The 18,780-nt window shown below is 35.2% G+C and overlaps 1 protein-coding gene across 14 annotated transcripts in view; it reads right to left on the bottom strand.

Annotated features, from left to right (window-relative positions):
- Positions 1-18,780, bottom strand: part of NRG1 (neuregulin 1) — a 1,133,309-nt gene that overhangs the window by 160,598 nt on the left and 953,931 nt on the right. For all 14 annotated transcript variants that reach the window (XM_017534988.2, XM_037741063.1, XM_037741067.1 and 11 more), the window contains exons 2-3: positions 12,472-12,649; positions 2,448-2,569 (exon numbers count right to left, since the gene is read on the bottom strand). In XM_017534988.2, coding sequence (XP_017390477.1) covers positions 2,448-2,569; positions 12,472-12,649 — 300 coding nt within the window. The remainder of the gene's footprint in view (positions 1-2,447; positions 2,570-12,471; positions 12,650-18,780) is intronic.

Raw genomic sequence — 18,780 nt, 5'->3', positions numbered from 1 at the left:
AAAAAAAAAAAAAAAAAACCTGGGCTCCTATCTCCTTTTGCTGCTAAATATCTCCTGAATAAGTCTGTTTTCCATGCTAAGTCTTTTATTTCTTTTTTAATACAATGAAGGGGTTAGATAAAGAGGATCTATTCCTAACATTCCAAGAAGAGAATAAAAGCAAGACCAACTTGCATTGTAATTGAGATTCTTCATTCTCTTTCTTCAGAAGCTTTAATTAAATAAGTTCATAAGAACCCATTTCTGAAAGAATTTTTGTTGGTTGTTTAAGAATGATTTACTTAAAATATGCCATGAACTTCTCTTTATTCTTGCCAGGTACAAGAGACTCATTATCAAAAACATCTTGAGTTTCATTTCTCTACCCTGTAACAGTCAATACCACATATTCATATTTGATCACTAGACCAAGACTTGAGTGAATTAATGTGGAGAAAGTGAATTAGCTGTCTTTTCTATGCAAAAAATGCAAAAAGGCATATTATCAAACTTTCAGTACCCCCAAATTAATAAAAAATGAATTCTATGGGTTTTGCCAGGAATAATATAGTGGTAAATAATTCACTGCTTAATCCTGTAAATCAGAAACCATGGAATAATCAAAACAATACCTCTGTAGACACTCAGTGAGACCATGATACCAGCTCTAATTTATTTTCCTGGGACATTGTGGTATAGCTACAGGAATCAAATCCAAGTGTCAAAAATCACAATTCAATAGCATTAACCACGGGGAGACACACCGAACCAAACCAGTGAAAAACTGAGGAGAATTAGCTTCAAACAACGGTTACGGTAAAAAGTAAAGAAGAGCCCATTAAAATTAACTTTTTAATGTGTGTTTCAGGTAGCATCCTATAAAATTCCATGTGGGGTAAAGTAATACTAGCAAAATACTATTGCTTAAACTGTCCTGGTTAAAAAATAAAGTGATGCTATATTTACTCATATAAATTTTAAATAGTTTTTACATTTTAAACTGTAATAAGCAGGACTCCTAATGGAAACTCCTTTTCCTTGCTCTCTTTTACTCTCTGTGGAGGGAGATATTTAAAATGAAAGTGATGAACTTTGATTACATTGCGATGGAGCAGATCCATGAGAAGTCCAGAGAGGATGAGGCATTAACCTGAATTTTCCCAGCCCTGTTTCTTATTTTTATCTCACTCCCTTCTTACTTTCTTAGTATGTTACAGGTGAATCAACTGACAAAAACTACATCAGGCTCCCATAGAATTAACCCTTAAAGTTATCTTTACTCTACTTGTGCTGAGATGGTGTTACCTTATCACTTTAAGAGCATTTGCCCTTGAAATGCAGAACCTTTCTCATCTCCTACCAAGAAGCAATGCAATTAGGCTTACTTTTCTAACAGATGACAAATTTTTAAAGATAATAGTTAAGTTTCATAATTAAAAAAAATAAATAAAACCAAAGGTTTTAAAATAGCATTTGATTATTCTAAGAGATTTAAAGAAGCATTGCTAGGTCATCATTAGCTCCTATAGATGATCCCATCAAATCATGGAGTATTAGGCTATTAGAAAACAGAAAACCATTAGCTGTGGTTATTTTACTTTCCTGGAATAACTCAGAGAAGCTGTCAGAGGTAGATTGTACTTCCTACCTCTAAGTCATTCATTTGTTTAACAAATATTGCCTGGTACTATTCTGAAGAAAGTGAAACTGAAGCCTCTTCATAGGAAATTTATTGCCTCTAAGACTCTTCTAATTTTGAAATTAATAGGCCTAAAAAGAATTAATGGTCTAACTTTCTACCACCTAGAGCCATATGTAATGGGAATAAAATTGCCAGGATTGAGTTAAGGACTGTATTCTGCACACACACACATAATATACATAAATATATATATATATATATGCATATACACCACATAATATATATTTCTACATATATATATATATATATATATATATATATATATGTATACATATATAATATGTATATATTCTGTGTGTTACATATAGCTATTGTATATGTGTATACACATATATATGTATATATATATATACACATATATATACGTATATATGTGTATACACATATATATGTATATATATGTGTATACACATATATATACATATATATGTATGACTATATTCTTTTGTTCAGAGAGCCAAAGACTTTACTGCCCTCCCCAACGAACTTAAAGAAAATGGTATAACCTCTAACTCTTAGGAACCCAACCTATCTCTGCCGTTCATTGCCTTATTCAAATCCTTTTGTAAATGATCTATGCATTTTTCAGATCTATATAATCTCATGGAATGCAGAAATTTATGAAAGACATACAAGATCCTTGGAATGTCTGGTTTTGTTTTTAATTTGTTTACGATGAGATTTAACACATTAATCTATTATGAGTCTTACCACATGTCTTGTCTTCTTACAGACTGAGGAACAGAATACAGTAGGTATCTCTTACCGTTTGAATCCACGATGGTGATATTGGCAGAGGCACTGTCATTTCCTAATTTGCTGATCACTTTGCACATATACTCTCCAGAATCAGCCAGTGATGCTTTGTTAATGCGAAGTTCTGACTTCCTATAAGATAAGAACCAAAGTGGTGTCAGTATATATTACAGAAAGCCAGTAAATATAAATATATGCTTTTCTATGCTTTCAGAGTTCTCAAACTGCCTCTTTCCACCTTACACATATGTCAAAATACAACTTCTATTACAATGACCTGACTGCATGATTTTACCTAGAGTAAAAGTAGATGTATCACGTTTATGTCTTACTATGGATATTATCTTATTTTTATCACCTAAATCAGTAGTTAAAGAAGGTCCTCTCCAGTTTTCCTTTTACTCTCCTACTACCATCAATAACTATGTATACCTTAGATTTTTAAACCCAATTAGTAAATTTTCTTACTTCTCTATATGCAAATGATATCAGCCACTAGGGTTTAGGAAGAGAAAAATGTATAAAATCATTTCCTACAAGTCTGTTAAGGACACTTAACGCTGGCTAGAATAGATAAAAAAACACTGTGCACTCTTCTTCTCAGTAGGGCAACATCAAGAATAATGTTAATTTTGAATGAAGAGGATTTATCAATTTCAAAAGGAAAGGAATTTTTCTTTCCTTAAAAATTCTCATTGTTGGGAGCATAGAACATGAAAGGCTCCTAATACTGGAAGAAATATTTGGGCAACATTATCACACAGTTTTATAAAACTCTGAATATTACATCAACATTTACAATTTTTTTTTTTGGAACTTGGGCAGCATTGTTATTTGCTGTGTCTGTGTGTTTGTGTTTTATTGTTGTACATAACCTGTAATTTAAGCAGTCTCCAGGATGTAAGAACTCAGAACAGCTGGAATTGGCTCAGAGTTTACTGAAGTCTTTCTAAATAATTCTTCTAAAGCCTGGTGTGTTGGAATGCCCCTGGAATTCCAGCTACTTGGGAGGCTGTGGTGAGAGAATCACTTGAGCCCAGGAATTCAAGGCTGTAATGTGCCATGATCGTGCCAGTGAATAGTCATTGCACTCCAGTCTCGGCAAAAAGACGAGACCCTTATCTCCAAAAAAAATAATAATAATCCTTCTATGTTCTAGCCTGGTAAGTGTCACTTCCTGGGCTCTCAAGGGGATAACAACAAGGGAGGAAGAAAATATAGCAATCCTGGTTGCAAATCTCCCATGTTATACTTTGCTGGTTTTCTAGTGAATTTTCTGATCTTCTGGTCACACAATAATGTTAATTGAGTAAAATCAACTGTTCCAAATGTAATTCCTACTAGTCTCCTCCAGCCTATCTGACTGAACCACCCAAAGTTCTGCGTGTAAGCCTCCTGATCTTCTACCTCTGTGCTTTTGTCTGTTTCATTTCTTCTTCCTATAATGGGAGGTCTGCATTCACATACATCAAAAATCTCAGCTGACCTCCCAGAGCCATGTCAGATGCCAATTGTTTCATCCATCCTTTCTTAATCATGTAGCTGGAGTTGCTCTCTCACGTGTCTAAATTCTGACAGTCCTGAGTACCTCTCCCATGATCCCCTTTTTATGAAAGTTCTTTCAGCATGTCTCATGTCTCGACCAAGGACATATACTTTGGAGAGTGGAGCCATAATATCAACTTCTTACTAGTCTCAACGAGCATACATCAGGCTATGCTTTGTCTTCAGACATTATTGGATAAATGTGTGAATAAATGAAAAAAGTATTTGGATGTTTGCTTAAGTACTCAGCAGAACATAATATCCCTAATGCTGGTTTGAAGCAAGGAAAATGCCATGATGAGAGGGTACAAATCATCAGAGGTGGTCCAGACCAGGGACAGTGATGGTCAAACCAACAAAGGGATTGAAAAATTAACTTCGCTAGTCATGACTCAATGATGTCAACAGGTAAACCCAAGGTAACAATCAAAGCAATGTGCTCTACATTCAAATAAATTTGGAAAATATTAGGTGAAATAAAGACAGACTTTTCATTATCTTTAATATCACAGGATTTCTCAGGGTCTTGAATATGCTGATGTACTCTGACTCCTCAGAAAGGGGATATATTATTTATTCTCTCTGAAACTTATTTGATCAGGGAATCCTTTTCATTCATGAGGCATATCTGATAATATTTTTTGAAAATAATGATCCACAAAACAAAGTTCACAAGAGTGGATGTAATTTAACAGCTTTGTCTATCTGTGGAATGGGGAGACCACCAAGGGCCATTTCAGGATATTCACACATTAATCAGAGAGGTTATTCCTAGGAAAGCTTCCTGAAGTATAGCCCTATAAGCCAAAATGGGTCATTTGATGACAAGTATCTGTACAAATAGATAATATGTCTTAATAATAAAATATAACAACTTTAAAAGTTTTCAAAATAAAACTATATTAGATTATCAGTCAAGGTCCAGTTGTATTAACTTTTAGGCTGAATTTTGGAGTTTTCAAATATCATATGAATTTTTAAATGGCTTATTAGCCATTTATCTACTTTGTCCATATATGATAAGTTTCCTTTGTGATGGGTATCTTTGAAGGATAGTGAGAAAAAAATTGGATAAATAGTGTAATATTTTTCAGCCCAATATTTTGCATAGTTTCCTGGAAGAATTATCATGTATAACCATGAAACCACTAGCAATAATAGAAAAATTATAAACAATATCAGGGTGGAGCATGATATCTTGATTTTCAATGCCACAGACAAGAGTAAATTTATAAAATAAGAAAACAGTAGCTTAAGTCTCAGAATTCTGAGATAAGATTACAGCATCCTAAGAATGTACTACTCCAAGACTATTACAACACCCTCAAGAACAACCCTTCTTTCCTATTTATACAAATCTAGGAACAATCCTATTTGTATCTAAAGACCTCTTTCCTGACCCAATGCAATTAACATTTTAACTACTGATCTAGATGGAACTATAAGAAATATGGTAATCATATTTCAACAGTTAACATAATCTTAAAGGGATAAGACTTAAAATCAAACGTCTCCTAATAGGCCTGGGCATTGTTTCCTGGAATACTATTCCTAGAGTAATCAAATGTTAGGCTTTAAAAGAAATAGAGATTTTAAAAAGTGGTTCCTTGCTAAAGTTAATGTTGCATTTAAAAAAGTTAAATTGGTCTCTTTACGACAATGCATCTCAGTGGTTTTTTGCAAATCTGTACTGTGAATTTCTAAGTCAGGCATGACATGTGGCCATGGAATCTTTTCTGTGGAGGACACGTCCGGAATTCTAAGACAGAACATCAATGGGCCAAGACTAAGATTCAGTTTGATCAAGATAAGCATAACAAGTACATTCACGTTCAAAAATCAGTGGCATAAATACAAGAGGAAAGAGATATGTCTCGACTACAATATATGCAGAAGGAATTTCAATTAGCTGCATGCTTATCATTAACCCATTTTAAAAACTATTTTTAAAAAGAAAGAACAAAAGAATGTTATGTACTATTTAGCCAAATTAATATTAAAGCAGAGCATAAATCAAATTGGATAAAAGCCCCAATACATTCCTCATTGGCTGGATCACGTCTAGAATGCTGAATTATACTTTGGAATGGCATTAGATGAGAAAAAACCAGTAATTAAAGGACTTTAGAAGAGGGTAATCAGAATTGAACAGGGCCTAGATATCTTAACACTAGAGAGGTTTGTGTTAAAGAAACAGCGGTCCCACTGGCAGACAACTATGAATTAAATATGGTAACTATTTAAATATATTTCCTAGATGCATATGGAAAAGGAAATTATTTGGGATTGCTAAGACTTAACAAGAAAACTAAGTCTTACAGGAAAAAGGAAACATGTTTTGAATGATATTACATAGAAGGACTTTTCTGAGCATTCAAAAATGTATAGGGTGCCTTGTGAAAGAGTTAGTATTTCTCTTTGGAAAGATTCAAGTCTGGATAGCCACCTGCCAAGCACATTCTTACAAGAATATCTCTATGCAGTGAAAGATTAAATTAGATCAGTGGTTTCAACTATTTTTTACAACAAAATCCTGTTTTAAAATGAAAGCTTAAATCAGAACCTCACATTCAAAAATATCATATCATACAGAAAGTGTTCCAGGTCAGAGTGACTGGTAATCCTTTTTGCAATTCAATAGAAATTTAGGATTCTACAGAGACATCATTGGAAAACCACTGACCTCAAGGATCACAAAGACTCCTCTGAATTCTAATGATACAGTTAACTATGGGATTCCTCCAGCCTTGTGTCCTAGAGATGGGACAGAATGTAGTAAGAGTATAGAATGAGCCAAATCTTCCTTGAAAATTATGTATTGCAAAAAGATTTGGGGCTTTGATAAGTATGGATATACGTCTTGTTTTTCTCTTTTCAGTAAGATACTATACACTGTCTATAAGAAGGAAATTAACTTGCAAAAACTACCGGATTCCCTTATAGCTATAAATTTAACTTTTTGCTCTTTAATTGATGAGTTTTCTGGGGATCTGGAGGAAGGTTGGTATTTCGGTGGATTTTTATTTTCTAAAAACATTAAATGAGTTAATTCATGTAAAGTGTTTAAAATAATGTTTGCAATATAGTAACTTTCCAGTAAGTGTTAACTATTATTATGGTAATCACAGTCTATGTTCCTGAAATATTTGGATTTTCATAATAAGCATGTACTACTTTTAGAATAAGAAAAAAGCAATAAAATTTAAAGATAAATTAATATGAAGTAATTTGAAGATAAAAAGTTCTGAGTATTCATTTCCTTTTTTTTTTTAATATCAGAAAGCACACTGTGATTTTTAGTGAGTGCTCACTTACAAGGTGAATTTGATTCCATTAGCTATTATTCAGTTTAGCTTGATTCTTCTACCATAGCTACAGGCTAAGGCAACCTAAACACATATAGGGAAGGAGTCCTCAGTTTATACCTGACCTCTAAGGAATTATATAGACAGTGCTTGTGTGTGTGTATCCAAATCTGCTACAGATAAAGTAAAACTGATCATCATGAAAAGGACAAAAAAGCAAAAAGGAATTATGATTTTTTTTTTTTAAGTATACAGATGGGGTCTTGCTATGTTTCCCAGGCTGGTCTTGAACTCCTGCCCTCAAGAGATCCTCGATAGCTGGGACTTTAGGTGTACACCACTGTGCTTGGCTGAAAGAGGAGCTTCTTAAAAGCAACAGAACCAGTCACTGTACCAAGTGCCTCACATAAACCATATGGAATGCCACTGAGGATTCCTGTTTTCTACTGAGAACATTGAGATTTTGTAATATATCAAGTTCAAGTGATCTGCCAGAGTTGCTCACCTAATATAAGAAAAAAAAAAAATAGATAAACGTTTTCCATTATAAAGTCAAAAAAAGCAACCACTAAAAATAGGAGAAATAATTTGTAATATTTTTCTAAGGTGAACAATTAGAGCCAATTTTAAACAAAATGAAAATATGTAAGAGCTGAGGCAAAATTAAGGGTGTCTAAAAGTGTGTGAAACATACAAACAATAGGAAGCCAGGCTTTCATAAAGCTAAGATAGAACAGATATTTAAATAAGATCAATCTGACAGTCCTAACATAAGAATCTGTCACACTCAAAGCTCTTTAACCAGTTTTCTTGATCAAAATCATCCACCATTTTCTTGATCAAAATCAAAGAAAACAAGAACAAAGGGATAAGCAGACATATAACATGAGGGCAGTTTCCATTTCTTTTAGTTAGCCCTACACATGGGTTAGCCAAATAAAACAAACAAAAGCTTAGATGGGAATTCAAAAATCATAGGAAGAGCACGTAAGAATGTAGTTTTTAGTGGGACCATGGGCAAAAGAAGGGTAAGATATTACAAAATAACAGAAATTGCATATTGCTGTTAAATTGTTCCAGTAAACACTAAGGAATTAAAAGGATATTTTGGCTGCTTTGTATAATCTAGATTATAAAAAATGTGAAAAAGCAGCCAAGACTAAGGATTGAAAAAGAGTCAATGATATATTTAAATAAAAAGAATCCCAGAAAAATCTTGCACCTTAAACTAAACTTCACCTCTGCTTGGTCGATCATAGCCTAAGAAAAAGTTTAAGTCAAGTAACCAACTAACCACTGCAAAACACTAATAGTCTGAATATCTTAGTAATTAAAAATCATTAATAGTAATACATAGATGAATCCGAAAAATAGGAATCTTTTAATTAAAGACATTATCCTAAACCTAACCATGCCAGAGCCCTATGTTCTGACTTATGACTTTATGCGGCAAAATCACAAATATCTGTTGAAAAGACACAAAACGTAGAGTCACTTAGAGATTTGAAACTGTCAAATCTAAGTTTAACCATTCATTACCACTATGATCTACAGGAAGAAACTTCGCTTCCTTCAGCATAATATTTTTTTTTAAATGGGTATAACAATAATATTTATTCTGCTTATATTTACAGGATAAATTGAAATAATAGGGCACCTTGCAAATGTTAATTAAATTTAGATTCCGTTGGATCCTTTAATCTAAAAAAAAACAAAAAACTGGCTGAGCATGGCGGCTCATGCCTGTAATCCCAGTGCCTTGGGAGGCTGAGGTGGGCAGATCACAAGGTCAGGAGTTTGAGACCAGCCTGGCCAATATGGTGAAACCACATCTCTACTAAAAATAAAAAAGTTAGCTGGGTGTGATAGAGGGTTCCTGTTGTCCCAGCTACTCAGGAGGCTGAGGCAGGAGAATCACTTGAACCTGAGAGGTAGACGTTGCAGTGAGCCGAGATCACACCACTGCACTCCAGCCTGGGTGACTGAGCTAGACTCTGTGTCAAAAAAAAAAAACTGACTATGCTAATTTTTTATTAAAAGATACAAGTTTAGAAATGACGAAATGCCCAATTCTGAAAACCAATAAGCTGATCACTTACCAAATAGCAATCCACTCTATACAAAGTATGTCTTATTTTTAGATCAAATATGTTGACCATTTTGAGTGATTTATAGTTGCATTACTTGAATACATTTTTCCCCATTTAATTATTTCCAGCCACAGCATTGTTTAAAAGAAGTAATTTCTGACTATTGCTCTTTTTGGTATAATGGAATTTTATTAATATATAGATAGTGCTCTTAGCTGTCTGGGCCTATGAAGCCAATGTGAAAATGCTTTTCTGAATACTAATGATACTTTTACATGTCATTGAAGTCATGTAACAAATTATCTCTTTAAGTATACATATACTTTTTCTAAAGCCTATTCATTCTAGTCAGTTCACTTTTTAAAAAAATTAATTTTCTCATCTTATCTACCCAACTTCATTTGCCTCTCTCCAGGTATCATCAGACTGAATATTTACAGTATGATGATGCTTTCTTCCAGATGAGCCTCTCTTCCCTCCCTACCTCTTCCCAGCTCTAACAGTGTTTCAACACATGCTTTCCAGAATTCCCATGTTTTATGGTAGACTGAGCTAGATCATCTCTATACAATCTTATGACCCCTTACCCCTGGGCACTGAGATTATAATGCCTTATGCCTCTTAAATTTCTCCACACTCCTAGCATAAAACCTTTCATAGGCACTTAGATATTACTGGTATCCTTTGACAGCTATACAGAAATAAATGAGACATTACCCTGCATGTGCAGATAACTTCATTTCTTACTAACTTGTCTGATGAAAATCAAACATCCATCCAAAACCTAGGAGTATTTTTTGTCCTGTTAAACTTCTTTATAAGAATCTCCTTATCTTTTCAATTCATTCATCGTATTTCCTACTCCCCTCATGCACACACGCTACTAAACATGAATGTTCTCCATTTCAAAGAAAGGAGCCCAAGAAATAGATTTGTAGCCAATCTATTTAATCTATATAGCAAAACCACAAGTATCTGTTGAAAAGACATGAGACTTAGAGTCAGACCTAGTTCATATCTAAGTTTAACCCTTTATTACCAATATGATCTACAGGAAGAAACTTCACCTCCTTCATTCTCAGTATATTACAATTTTTAATGGGTGTAACAATAACAAACTCAGCTCTCAATGGGTCTCTTCCTAGTTATGTGACTCGAGGAAAAGCAGAACACTTTTCTGACCCTTAATTTTCTAATCTGCAAAATAAGACAGCTGCCATGTGCTGTTCAACTGCTACATATTGAAATAATGTAAAAAAATAAGTAGGCTGGGCCTGTTGACTCCCGCCTGTAATCCCATCACTTTGGAAAGCTGAGGCAGATGGATCACCTGAGGTCAGCAGCTCAAGACCACGTCTATATGAAAAATACAAAAATTAGCCAGGCGCAATGGCGCATCCTGTAATCCCAGCTACTCGGGTTGGCTGAGGCAGGATAATCGCTTGAGCCTGGGAGGCAGTGGTTGCAGTGAGCCGAGATTGCGCCATTGTGCTCCAGCCCAAGTGACAGAGCAAGACTCTGTCTTAAAAATAAAATAAATATAAATGAATAAATAAGTAGTATTAGGTATAAAAATGCCATGTCTCTTTACAATATTATATTATGTATCTTTGAAGTACTACCTACTGCAGAAGGTGATATAATCCTCTCTCCTATACTTTGTTATACTTCCAAAGCAACAGCTTTATCTGACATGATCAATAACTAGAGTAAACATGTAATTAATAACTTATGTAGTTAATAAAACCACAGAAACTGGGAAACACCCCTAATTATAGTCATCAGAGCAAACAAACACTTAAATTCAATTCTCATTATAATCACTTTGCTCATGAATGTGTAACAACTTTCTGGTTAATGTCCTATAAAATCAAAGTATAGGAGATTGTTCCGTGGCATCGATTACCATACCTGAGGGTTCACTGGAACCCTTTGAGACAGGAGTGCAGAAAATGTCATCTTTGAGTGTGGAACCACCATTATACATGTTACATTGATTAAAGGACTCCCTAGAAGCAGAAACCCGACATACTTTACTCTAATTTCAAAATGTAGTTTGATATTAGAAGAAATGATTCTTAAGTAAGGAAGTAAATAATAATGAAGAGTGTAGGGATGGTAACAGAGCATCATTTTAGAGTAGAGAAAAGATGCATCCACCAAGATACTACAGGAATCACATGAAGCCCTGTCAAATATGGACCTCCTCAGGGAGGGTAGGAACATTTAAAATTCTTGCTATCTAAATTACCTAATTTTAAAATCTGCTAAAGTGATAATGTGCTTTATCAGCAGTGTCAGTTAAAAATTCTTATTAGATATAATTATATCATCAACCTCTTATTAAAAAATAGTCTGAATTCAACTGACTCCTATTCTTTCCACAAATCTAAGTACTGACTGAGCTTTTTAGTGAAGTTGTGATTTTAACTGTATCCTCTGAATTATGGTATGCATTTGTCTTATTTTAAAGAAATAGCACGTTTTTTCTTTCTAAAATGGAGTCTTGCTCTATTGCCCCAGGCTGGAGTGCAGTGGCATGATCTTGGCTCACTGCAACCTCCTCCTCCTGGGTTTAAGTGATTCTCCTGCCTCAGCTTCCTGAGTATCTGGAATTACAGGCACCCAGCAAACCCGGCTACTTTTAGTAGAGACAAGATTTTACCATGTTGTCCGGGTTGGTCTCAAACTCCTGACCTCAGGTGATCCACCATTCTCAGCCTCCCAAACTGTTGGGATTACAAGCATGACCCACTGCACCCAGCCAAGAAGCTGAATTTTAGGATCTATTACTATGACAGCATCTGCCACTATTGCTCCCTTCCTTCCTCCCTTCCACCGCTTCTTACTTCCTACAGTTCTTTCTCCATCCATCCTTCCTTTTCTACATCAACAAGCTGTAAGGACCAGAAACTCTGAATTCTTGCCTATGTGATAACATGATTTTTTTGTCATTATATAATGAAACAGATTTTCACTTATTATCTATCATGTTTCTGATAGTAAATTTACTTATTAGGGCCTAAATAACATTTATATGTTATATTGTCTTATTGTTGGGGGCAGTCTGTACTATTTTCTGCATCATACTTACCCTGGCTTTTTTTGTATCTTGACGTTTTGTGGTTTGTTTTTTCGATTCAATTCATTCCCATTTTTGAACCACTTGAATCTGAGAGAGGAGTATTCAGAACTGGTTTCACACCGAAGGACTAGTTTGGACCCTGCAGCTGACTCCTGGCTTTTCATCTCTTTCAATCGGGGAGGCAAGGCTAAAAGAAGAAAAGAGAAGGAAAAACAATTCTGATCACCAGGCAATCTTACAAAGAGAAACATTTAATTTGGAGTTGGCCTGATCAAGACACCTTCCAAAGGTTTTATTAATAGAGAGAAAAATAAACTGCAAAATGGTTCAGTGAAAATGGACCTCATCTTGGAGAAAAGTAAAATGCCCAAATAAAATATATTCAGAAGAAAACAGAGAACCTAGATTAGAAAATTATTCCTTAAAAACATTCTAGATAGTTACTTCTTCAATCTTTATATTCTCTGATGCCATTAAGAATCCTAAACATTGGTAATTTCAAAGAACCAAAAGCCTGTGTTAAAGGATCATCTGTAGGCTGAGTGCCGTGGCTCACGCCTGTAATTTCAGTACTTCGAGAGGCTGAGGCAGGAGGATCACTTGAACTCTCAAGTTGGAGGCCAGTTTTGGCAACATGGTGAAACCCCATCTCTACAAAAATACAAAAATTAGCCGGCATGGTGGCATGTGCCTGTAGTACCAGCTACCGGGGAGGCTGAGGTGGGAGGACCACCTGAGCCCAGGAGGTCAAGGCTGCAGTGAGCCATGATCCCACCACTGCACTTCAGCCTGAGCAACTGAGTGAGATTCTGTTTCAAAAAAAAAAATTAAAAAATTAAAAAATAAAAGGAGAATATGTAACCGGGCCATTATTTTTAAAGTGTGTTCACATCCCAAATCACAGTGTATCACAGTTCTGTGAATAAGTGCAGGAAGCATCACATCCATTTTTAAAATTGGGAAGTTTAATTTCAGAGATAAGTAAGTGGCTGACTTTATCCATGGTTACAAAGTTTGTGAGTACTTGGAGCTAGGGCTCATTTCACTATCCTGTCATCAGAGGGGACCAAAGAACACAGAAAATCCATGAATCTTAACAATGGCTCCTTTCTTCAAGATAGAAATTCTCTGATGCTATCATTCTTTGACTGGACCTACACAGTTACTATCCCATACAGAACAATGGACCATTCCAGATGACCACTACCCTCATTAAATTCTCTGATTGGATTTAGTGCATCTAAATAGTCTTAACAGAGACTGTGAGTACTTAAATTATGCATTAAGTTAGAGAATACATTAAACACCTACGTACCATTCTTATTTTAAGCAAGACTGCTTAAAAAATATCTACTGAAATACTTAACAGATAAAATGTTATAGTATCTGAGATTTGCTTCAAGATAATATGGTGGTGGGAATGGCTAGGCATAAGGGTGAAAAACAATTACCAAGAAGCTGATAACTGTGGAAGCTAGGTAATATGGACATGTGTGTTATGCAATTCTATATGTATAATTCTGTTTTTAAAAGCATAGATGAATAGATTTTCCTCTGCCCACATAATTTCACTTAATAACAAGCTTCACAAAACTTGAGAACTCAACAACTCTCAGCTTCCTCTGAGGCTCAGAAAGCCCAGCTACAAAATCTACTTCTGCTCCAGTTCAGGAATGTTAAACAGTAACTCCCAGAAAACAAACCCAGGCAAATGAGTCTGTACCTCCCTGATTCAGTACCTAATTATTCACCGGGTAAGAGGCCCAAGACTCCAAGGACGGTAATCAGGGTCACCTAACCATGAACAGGAAATGGAGTACCTTTCCTACCCAGGGAACTCTATTTGTTTTTCTACAATTCTGCCCTAGCCAAGTAAATCCAAAAACTGTCAGGAATGAACATATGAAGTTTCCAATAAATTACAGCAAAAATCATTTGAATGCTGCAATTTCTTAGCAGTACCCCTATAATTACACATCCCCTTTTTTTATTGATTTGGTAGCTAGGAGATGAGGTGGAGAAGAAGCAGGCATTTAATGTGGCAGACACACCGGCAAATTAGAAAACTTATTGTAACTATTCTTAGTCCTTGATACTTGAGGATTGCCTGGTTCTTCTTCTTCTTCTACTTCTTCTTCTTCTTCTTCTTCTTCTTCTTCTTCTTCTTCTTCTTCTTCTTCTTCTTCTTCTTCTTCTTNCTTCTTCTTCTTCTTCTTCTTCTTCTTCTTCTTCTTCTTCTTCTTCTTCTTCTTCTTCTTCTTCTTCTTCTTCTTCTTCTTCTTCTTCTTCTTCTACTTTTTTTTTTTTTTTTTTTTTGGCTCCTTGAAAATATTTTTTTTCTGAAGAGCTTTCACGGAAGTCTTTTTAAAATGTGCTTCATGAATCTCTGTTTTGCAGGTTTTTTAAAACAGACTATATTCTCATGTGTCTGAAATAGTGTCTACATATTTCTGTTAAATACTTAAGATCATGTTTAATTTGGGAGTCTGGTGATGGGTTTGTTTGTTTATTGACTGATTGCTTGAGACAGAATCTTGCTTGGTTGCACAGGCTGGAGTGCAGTGACATGATCATGGCTCACTGCAACCTCCACCTCCTGGGCTCAAGCGATCCTCCTACCTCAGCCTCTGAGTAACCAGAACCAGAAGTGTATTCCACCATGCCTGACTAATGTGTGTATTTTTTGTAGAGATGGAGTTTCGCCATGTTATCCAGGCTGGTCTCCACATCCTGGGCTCAAATAATCCAAATGCCTTGGCCTCCCAGAGTGTTGGGATTACAGGTGTGAGCCACCACTCCTGGCCTGGTGAAGGGTTTTAAAGGAATGAATCTGCTGGTGCTAAATGACACCAGAAAAACTGGTTTACATATATTAAGTAAACTACATTACCTCATTAATTTATGTATAAACTAAAAGAACTTGTTTGAATTCGAATTCTTCACCCCTCTGGATTTTACATTTAACTTGGTAACACACCAGAACTTCCAAGGCTTATTCCCTTGCCTCTAAGCAAAATGCCTTGTACATGAATTTTCTTCTATCTCTGCTGCCCTTGAGACAGCAAGACCAGCGCCCCTGTCTTCCTCCTTCTCATCCTCAGCCTACTCAACATGAAGATGACAAGGATGAAGACCTTTATAATGATCCACTTCCACCTGATGAATGGTAAATATATTTTCTCTTCCTTATATTTTCTTTGTTACTTATTATATAAGAATACCATATGTAATACGTATAAGACAAAAATATTTACTAATCAACTGTCTGTGTTCTTGATAAGACTTCCAGTCAACAATAGGCGATTAGTAGTTAAGTTTGGCGGGGGTCAAAAGTTATACTTAAATTTTTGACCACACAGGGGATTGGCACCCCTAACACCTACATTGTCCAACTGTCAACCATACTTCAGATGCCTTCTCTATAACTACCATGTTCCCCCACTTACCACTCCATATATTTGCTTATCAATATAGTCTGAACATAAATTTACAGAGACTTTGTTTTCTTTCACTTTGATAAATATTTTAACAGAAAATCAGTTTGCCGCTCTCTTTCCCTCTTTCTCTTGTTCCGTCTTTTCTTTTCTCTCTCTAGTTCATCTCTCCTTCCTTTTCCCCTGTCTTCGTTAGTTTATTTCTTATTTCTGTATTAGGGGTCTTGATTTCAAACATGAGGCAACAATAAAACAAATTCGAAATGAAAGATATTCCACAAAACAACTGAAGTAGGCTTCAAAAATACCAATGTCATGAATATGTATTTACCCATTAAATTATTGGAGTAAATGAACATTTATTGTCTTGAGTTTTTATGTGGTCAGAATATGAAATATAAATATTTTTCGATTACCACCACAATGTTTTCCTACATCATGTGACATGGCAAATAGGAAAAGCAGAAAACAAAGTAGACTTTTGGAAGTATACCTTCTGATGGTTTACAAATAGAAACACATTTATACATATACGTACTAACCCATACACAGAGGAAAAAAATGGAGATCCTTGGTTTCTGTCTGATTTTATGCCTCTCTCATCTGATCTTTCTGCCATTAGATAAAATACCTAGGTTTCATTAAGTATGTGTGTGTGCGTGTGTGTGCATTAGTTCGTTCCTTTTTCTTTCTTTTTAACTTTTATTTTAGACTCGGGGGTACATGTGCAGATTTTTATATAGGCAAATTGAGTGTTGCAGGAGTTTACTGCACAGATTACTTCGTTGCCCAGGTAATAAGGATATAACACCCGATAGGTAGTTTTTCCTTCGTCACGTTCCTCTTGCCCTCCACTCTCAAGGAGGTTCTGGTGTCTACTGTCGGTTTTTTTGTGTTCATGTCATTAAACATTTTTAAAATCTTGGTTAATTTGCAGTCATAAAAGAAATTCTTATAAATATTTGAGTTAACAATTTACAAGTTAAATTTAATTCATAATTTAAGTCATTTAAGTTCATTTATATCATTAAATTATCCAAGTCGTATTGCACTGAAATGCTCGTATGGTTCACCCTCACACTCTTGACTTCAGGGCTCCAACCCCACTAGGTCTTTTGATAGAAGGAAACCAATTGCTCTTTGGGCAGGTCAACATCTATCCTTTCCTTTGGGGTCCACACGCAAAGAATGGTACATCCCTTGCCTTATGAGATGATGTACAATGCAGTGAGGCAGAGTCCTTCAGATCCAAGGTCTTTCTTAAAATATCCCCTCCTAAGCCGACGCTAATGTATGAACATTTCTCACTGTTGGGGATTCAAGGACACCTCTAGTAACCAGCCAAAATTTCTCTATCTTGCACATAGTTCCAAATCCATCAGATGTGGAAAAGCTCATGGTTACTCTAACTTTGCATCCCTAGAAGTCCAGGTGTAATAACGTGCCTGCTATGTCCTTCTAGGATAACTTCTATGACATGAGAATATCCAGCTTTTCAAAAAGAGCTCTCTTAAGTTGATAACTCAAAACCTTCCACAGCATAAGTGAAGAAACACATCTGTGTACTATCAACAGAGCCGCACAATTATATCCTTGACCTATGGCTGTTCTGCTGTCAGTGGTACCTTCTAGAGAAGGGCGGTTCAAAGTTCCTCACTGACTTAGAGCAGAGCCCAAATTCAAGTATCAAGAAGACAGGGCAAAAATTTTAAATCTTTTTTTTTTTTGTCTTTGAAGATATTATTTAAAACCTCTTTTCATCTTCCAGGACTACTGGAATAGCCCTGAGTATTTTACAAATTCTTATAAAAATGCAAACTAATATTTGAGCCCATGTGGTTTATGTGATTTTTTTTTATCTATCCATAATGAGACAATTTTCAAGAGTACATTTTCTTTTGTCAGAGACTATATAAATAGCTATCTGTTAATAGAATTCATTTTCAACATACACGTGTTTCTCAGACATATGGTTCACTCACATGAAATAATCTCATTTATTTCACTGAAAAATACAGTATTAATCAAGTATCTTCTAAAACCCAGGTATAACTTTATAAGGCCCAGGGTAGTTCCTAAACTTGGGGTCAATTCTTGTTAACTGAGTATTCAAATTTTAAAACTGCAAAAAATTTTTGCTGGTCTTGCAATTCTCATCTAAGCTTAAATGGTATGTTAATTAAAGACTGACTGAAGGCAAGCTCAAGGCTAAGTTAATGCTTCAAATGTAGGAGGTGTTCTGAGAATCTTAAGTGTGATTTAATTGTACTTGGTTTACCGCAGTTCATAATTTTGCTTTCAATGTGCTTCTAGAGGGCCAGTAGTTCCACACCCTGAAACAATTTAATAACAGAGCAAGTTTTAAGCAGTCTCTGCCTAAATCTATTTCAAACTTGCTTGTCATTAATATAAACACATCCACACCCTCAGAAATGCATCAAGAGAGGCAAATAGTCAAGTGCAAAGAATAGCCTTTTAAAAGAAAAACGCAAATGCTGTTAGAGCAATGGCACACATTTCACAGGCATTTCTTTTGAATGCTTCTTTTTACAGGCTTTAAGTGTTTGCAAAGATTTTAAAAGATCACAAATAGGCTCTTCCGACTCTAACTCAAAACATGCAAGTATACGAGGCATACTTCCGAACGTCTACTTTGCGCTCTGCTTTTCCCATTTGCCATGTCACACAATGTAGGAAACCATTGTGGTCGTAATCCAAAAATATTTATATTTCATATTCTGACCACATAAAAACTCAAGGCAATAAATGTTCATTTATTCCAATAATTTAATGGGTGAATAAATACTTGTGATAAAGGCAAAATAAATTTCCAACAAAAACAACCTCATTCACCTAAGCAATCTTCTTGTCTTAATCATCTACT

This window comes from Cebus imitator, unplaced genomic scaffold, assembly GCF_001604975.1.
Source record: "Cebus imitator isolate Cc_AM_T3 unplaced genomic scaffold, Cebus_imitator-1.0 Scaffold5, whole genome shotgun sequence".
In the NCBI taxonomy this organism is placed as follows: domain Eukaryota; kingdom Metazoa; phylum Chordata; class Mammalia; order Primates; family Cebidae; genus Cebus; species Cebus imitator.
Note: the sequence above shows the minus strand (reverse complement) of the source record. Positions and strands in the feature narration are given on the sequence as shown.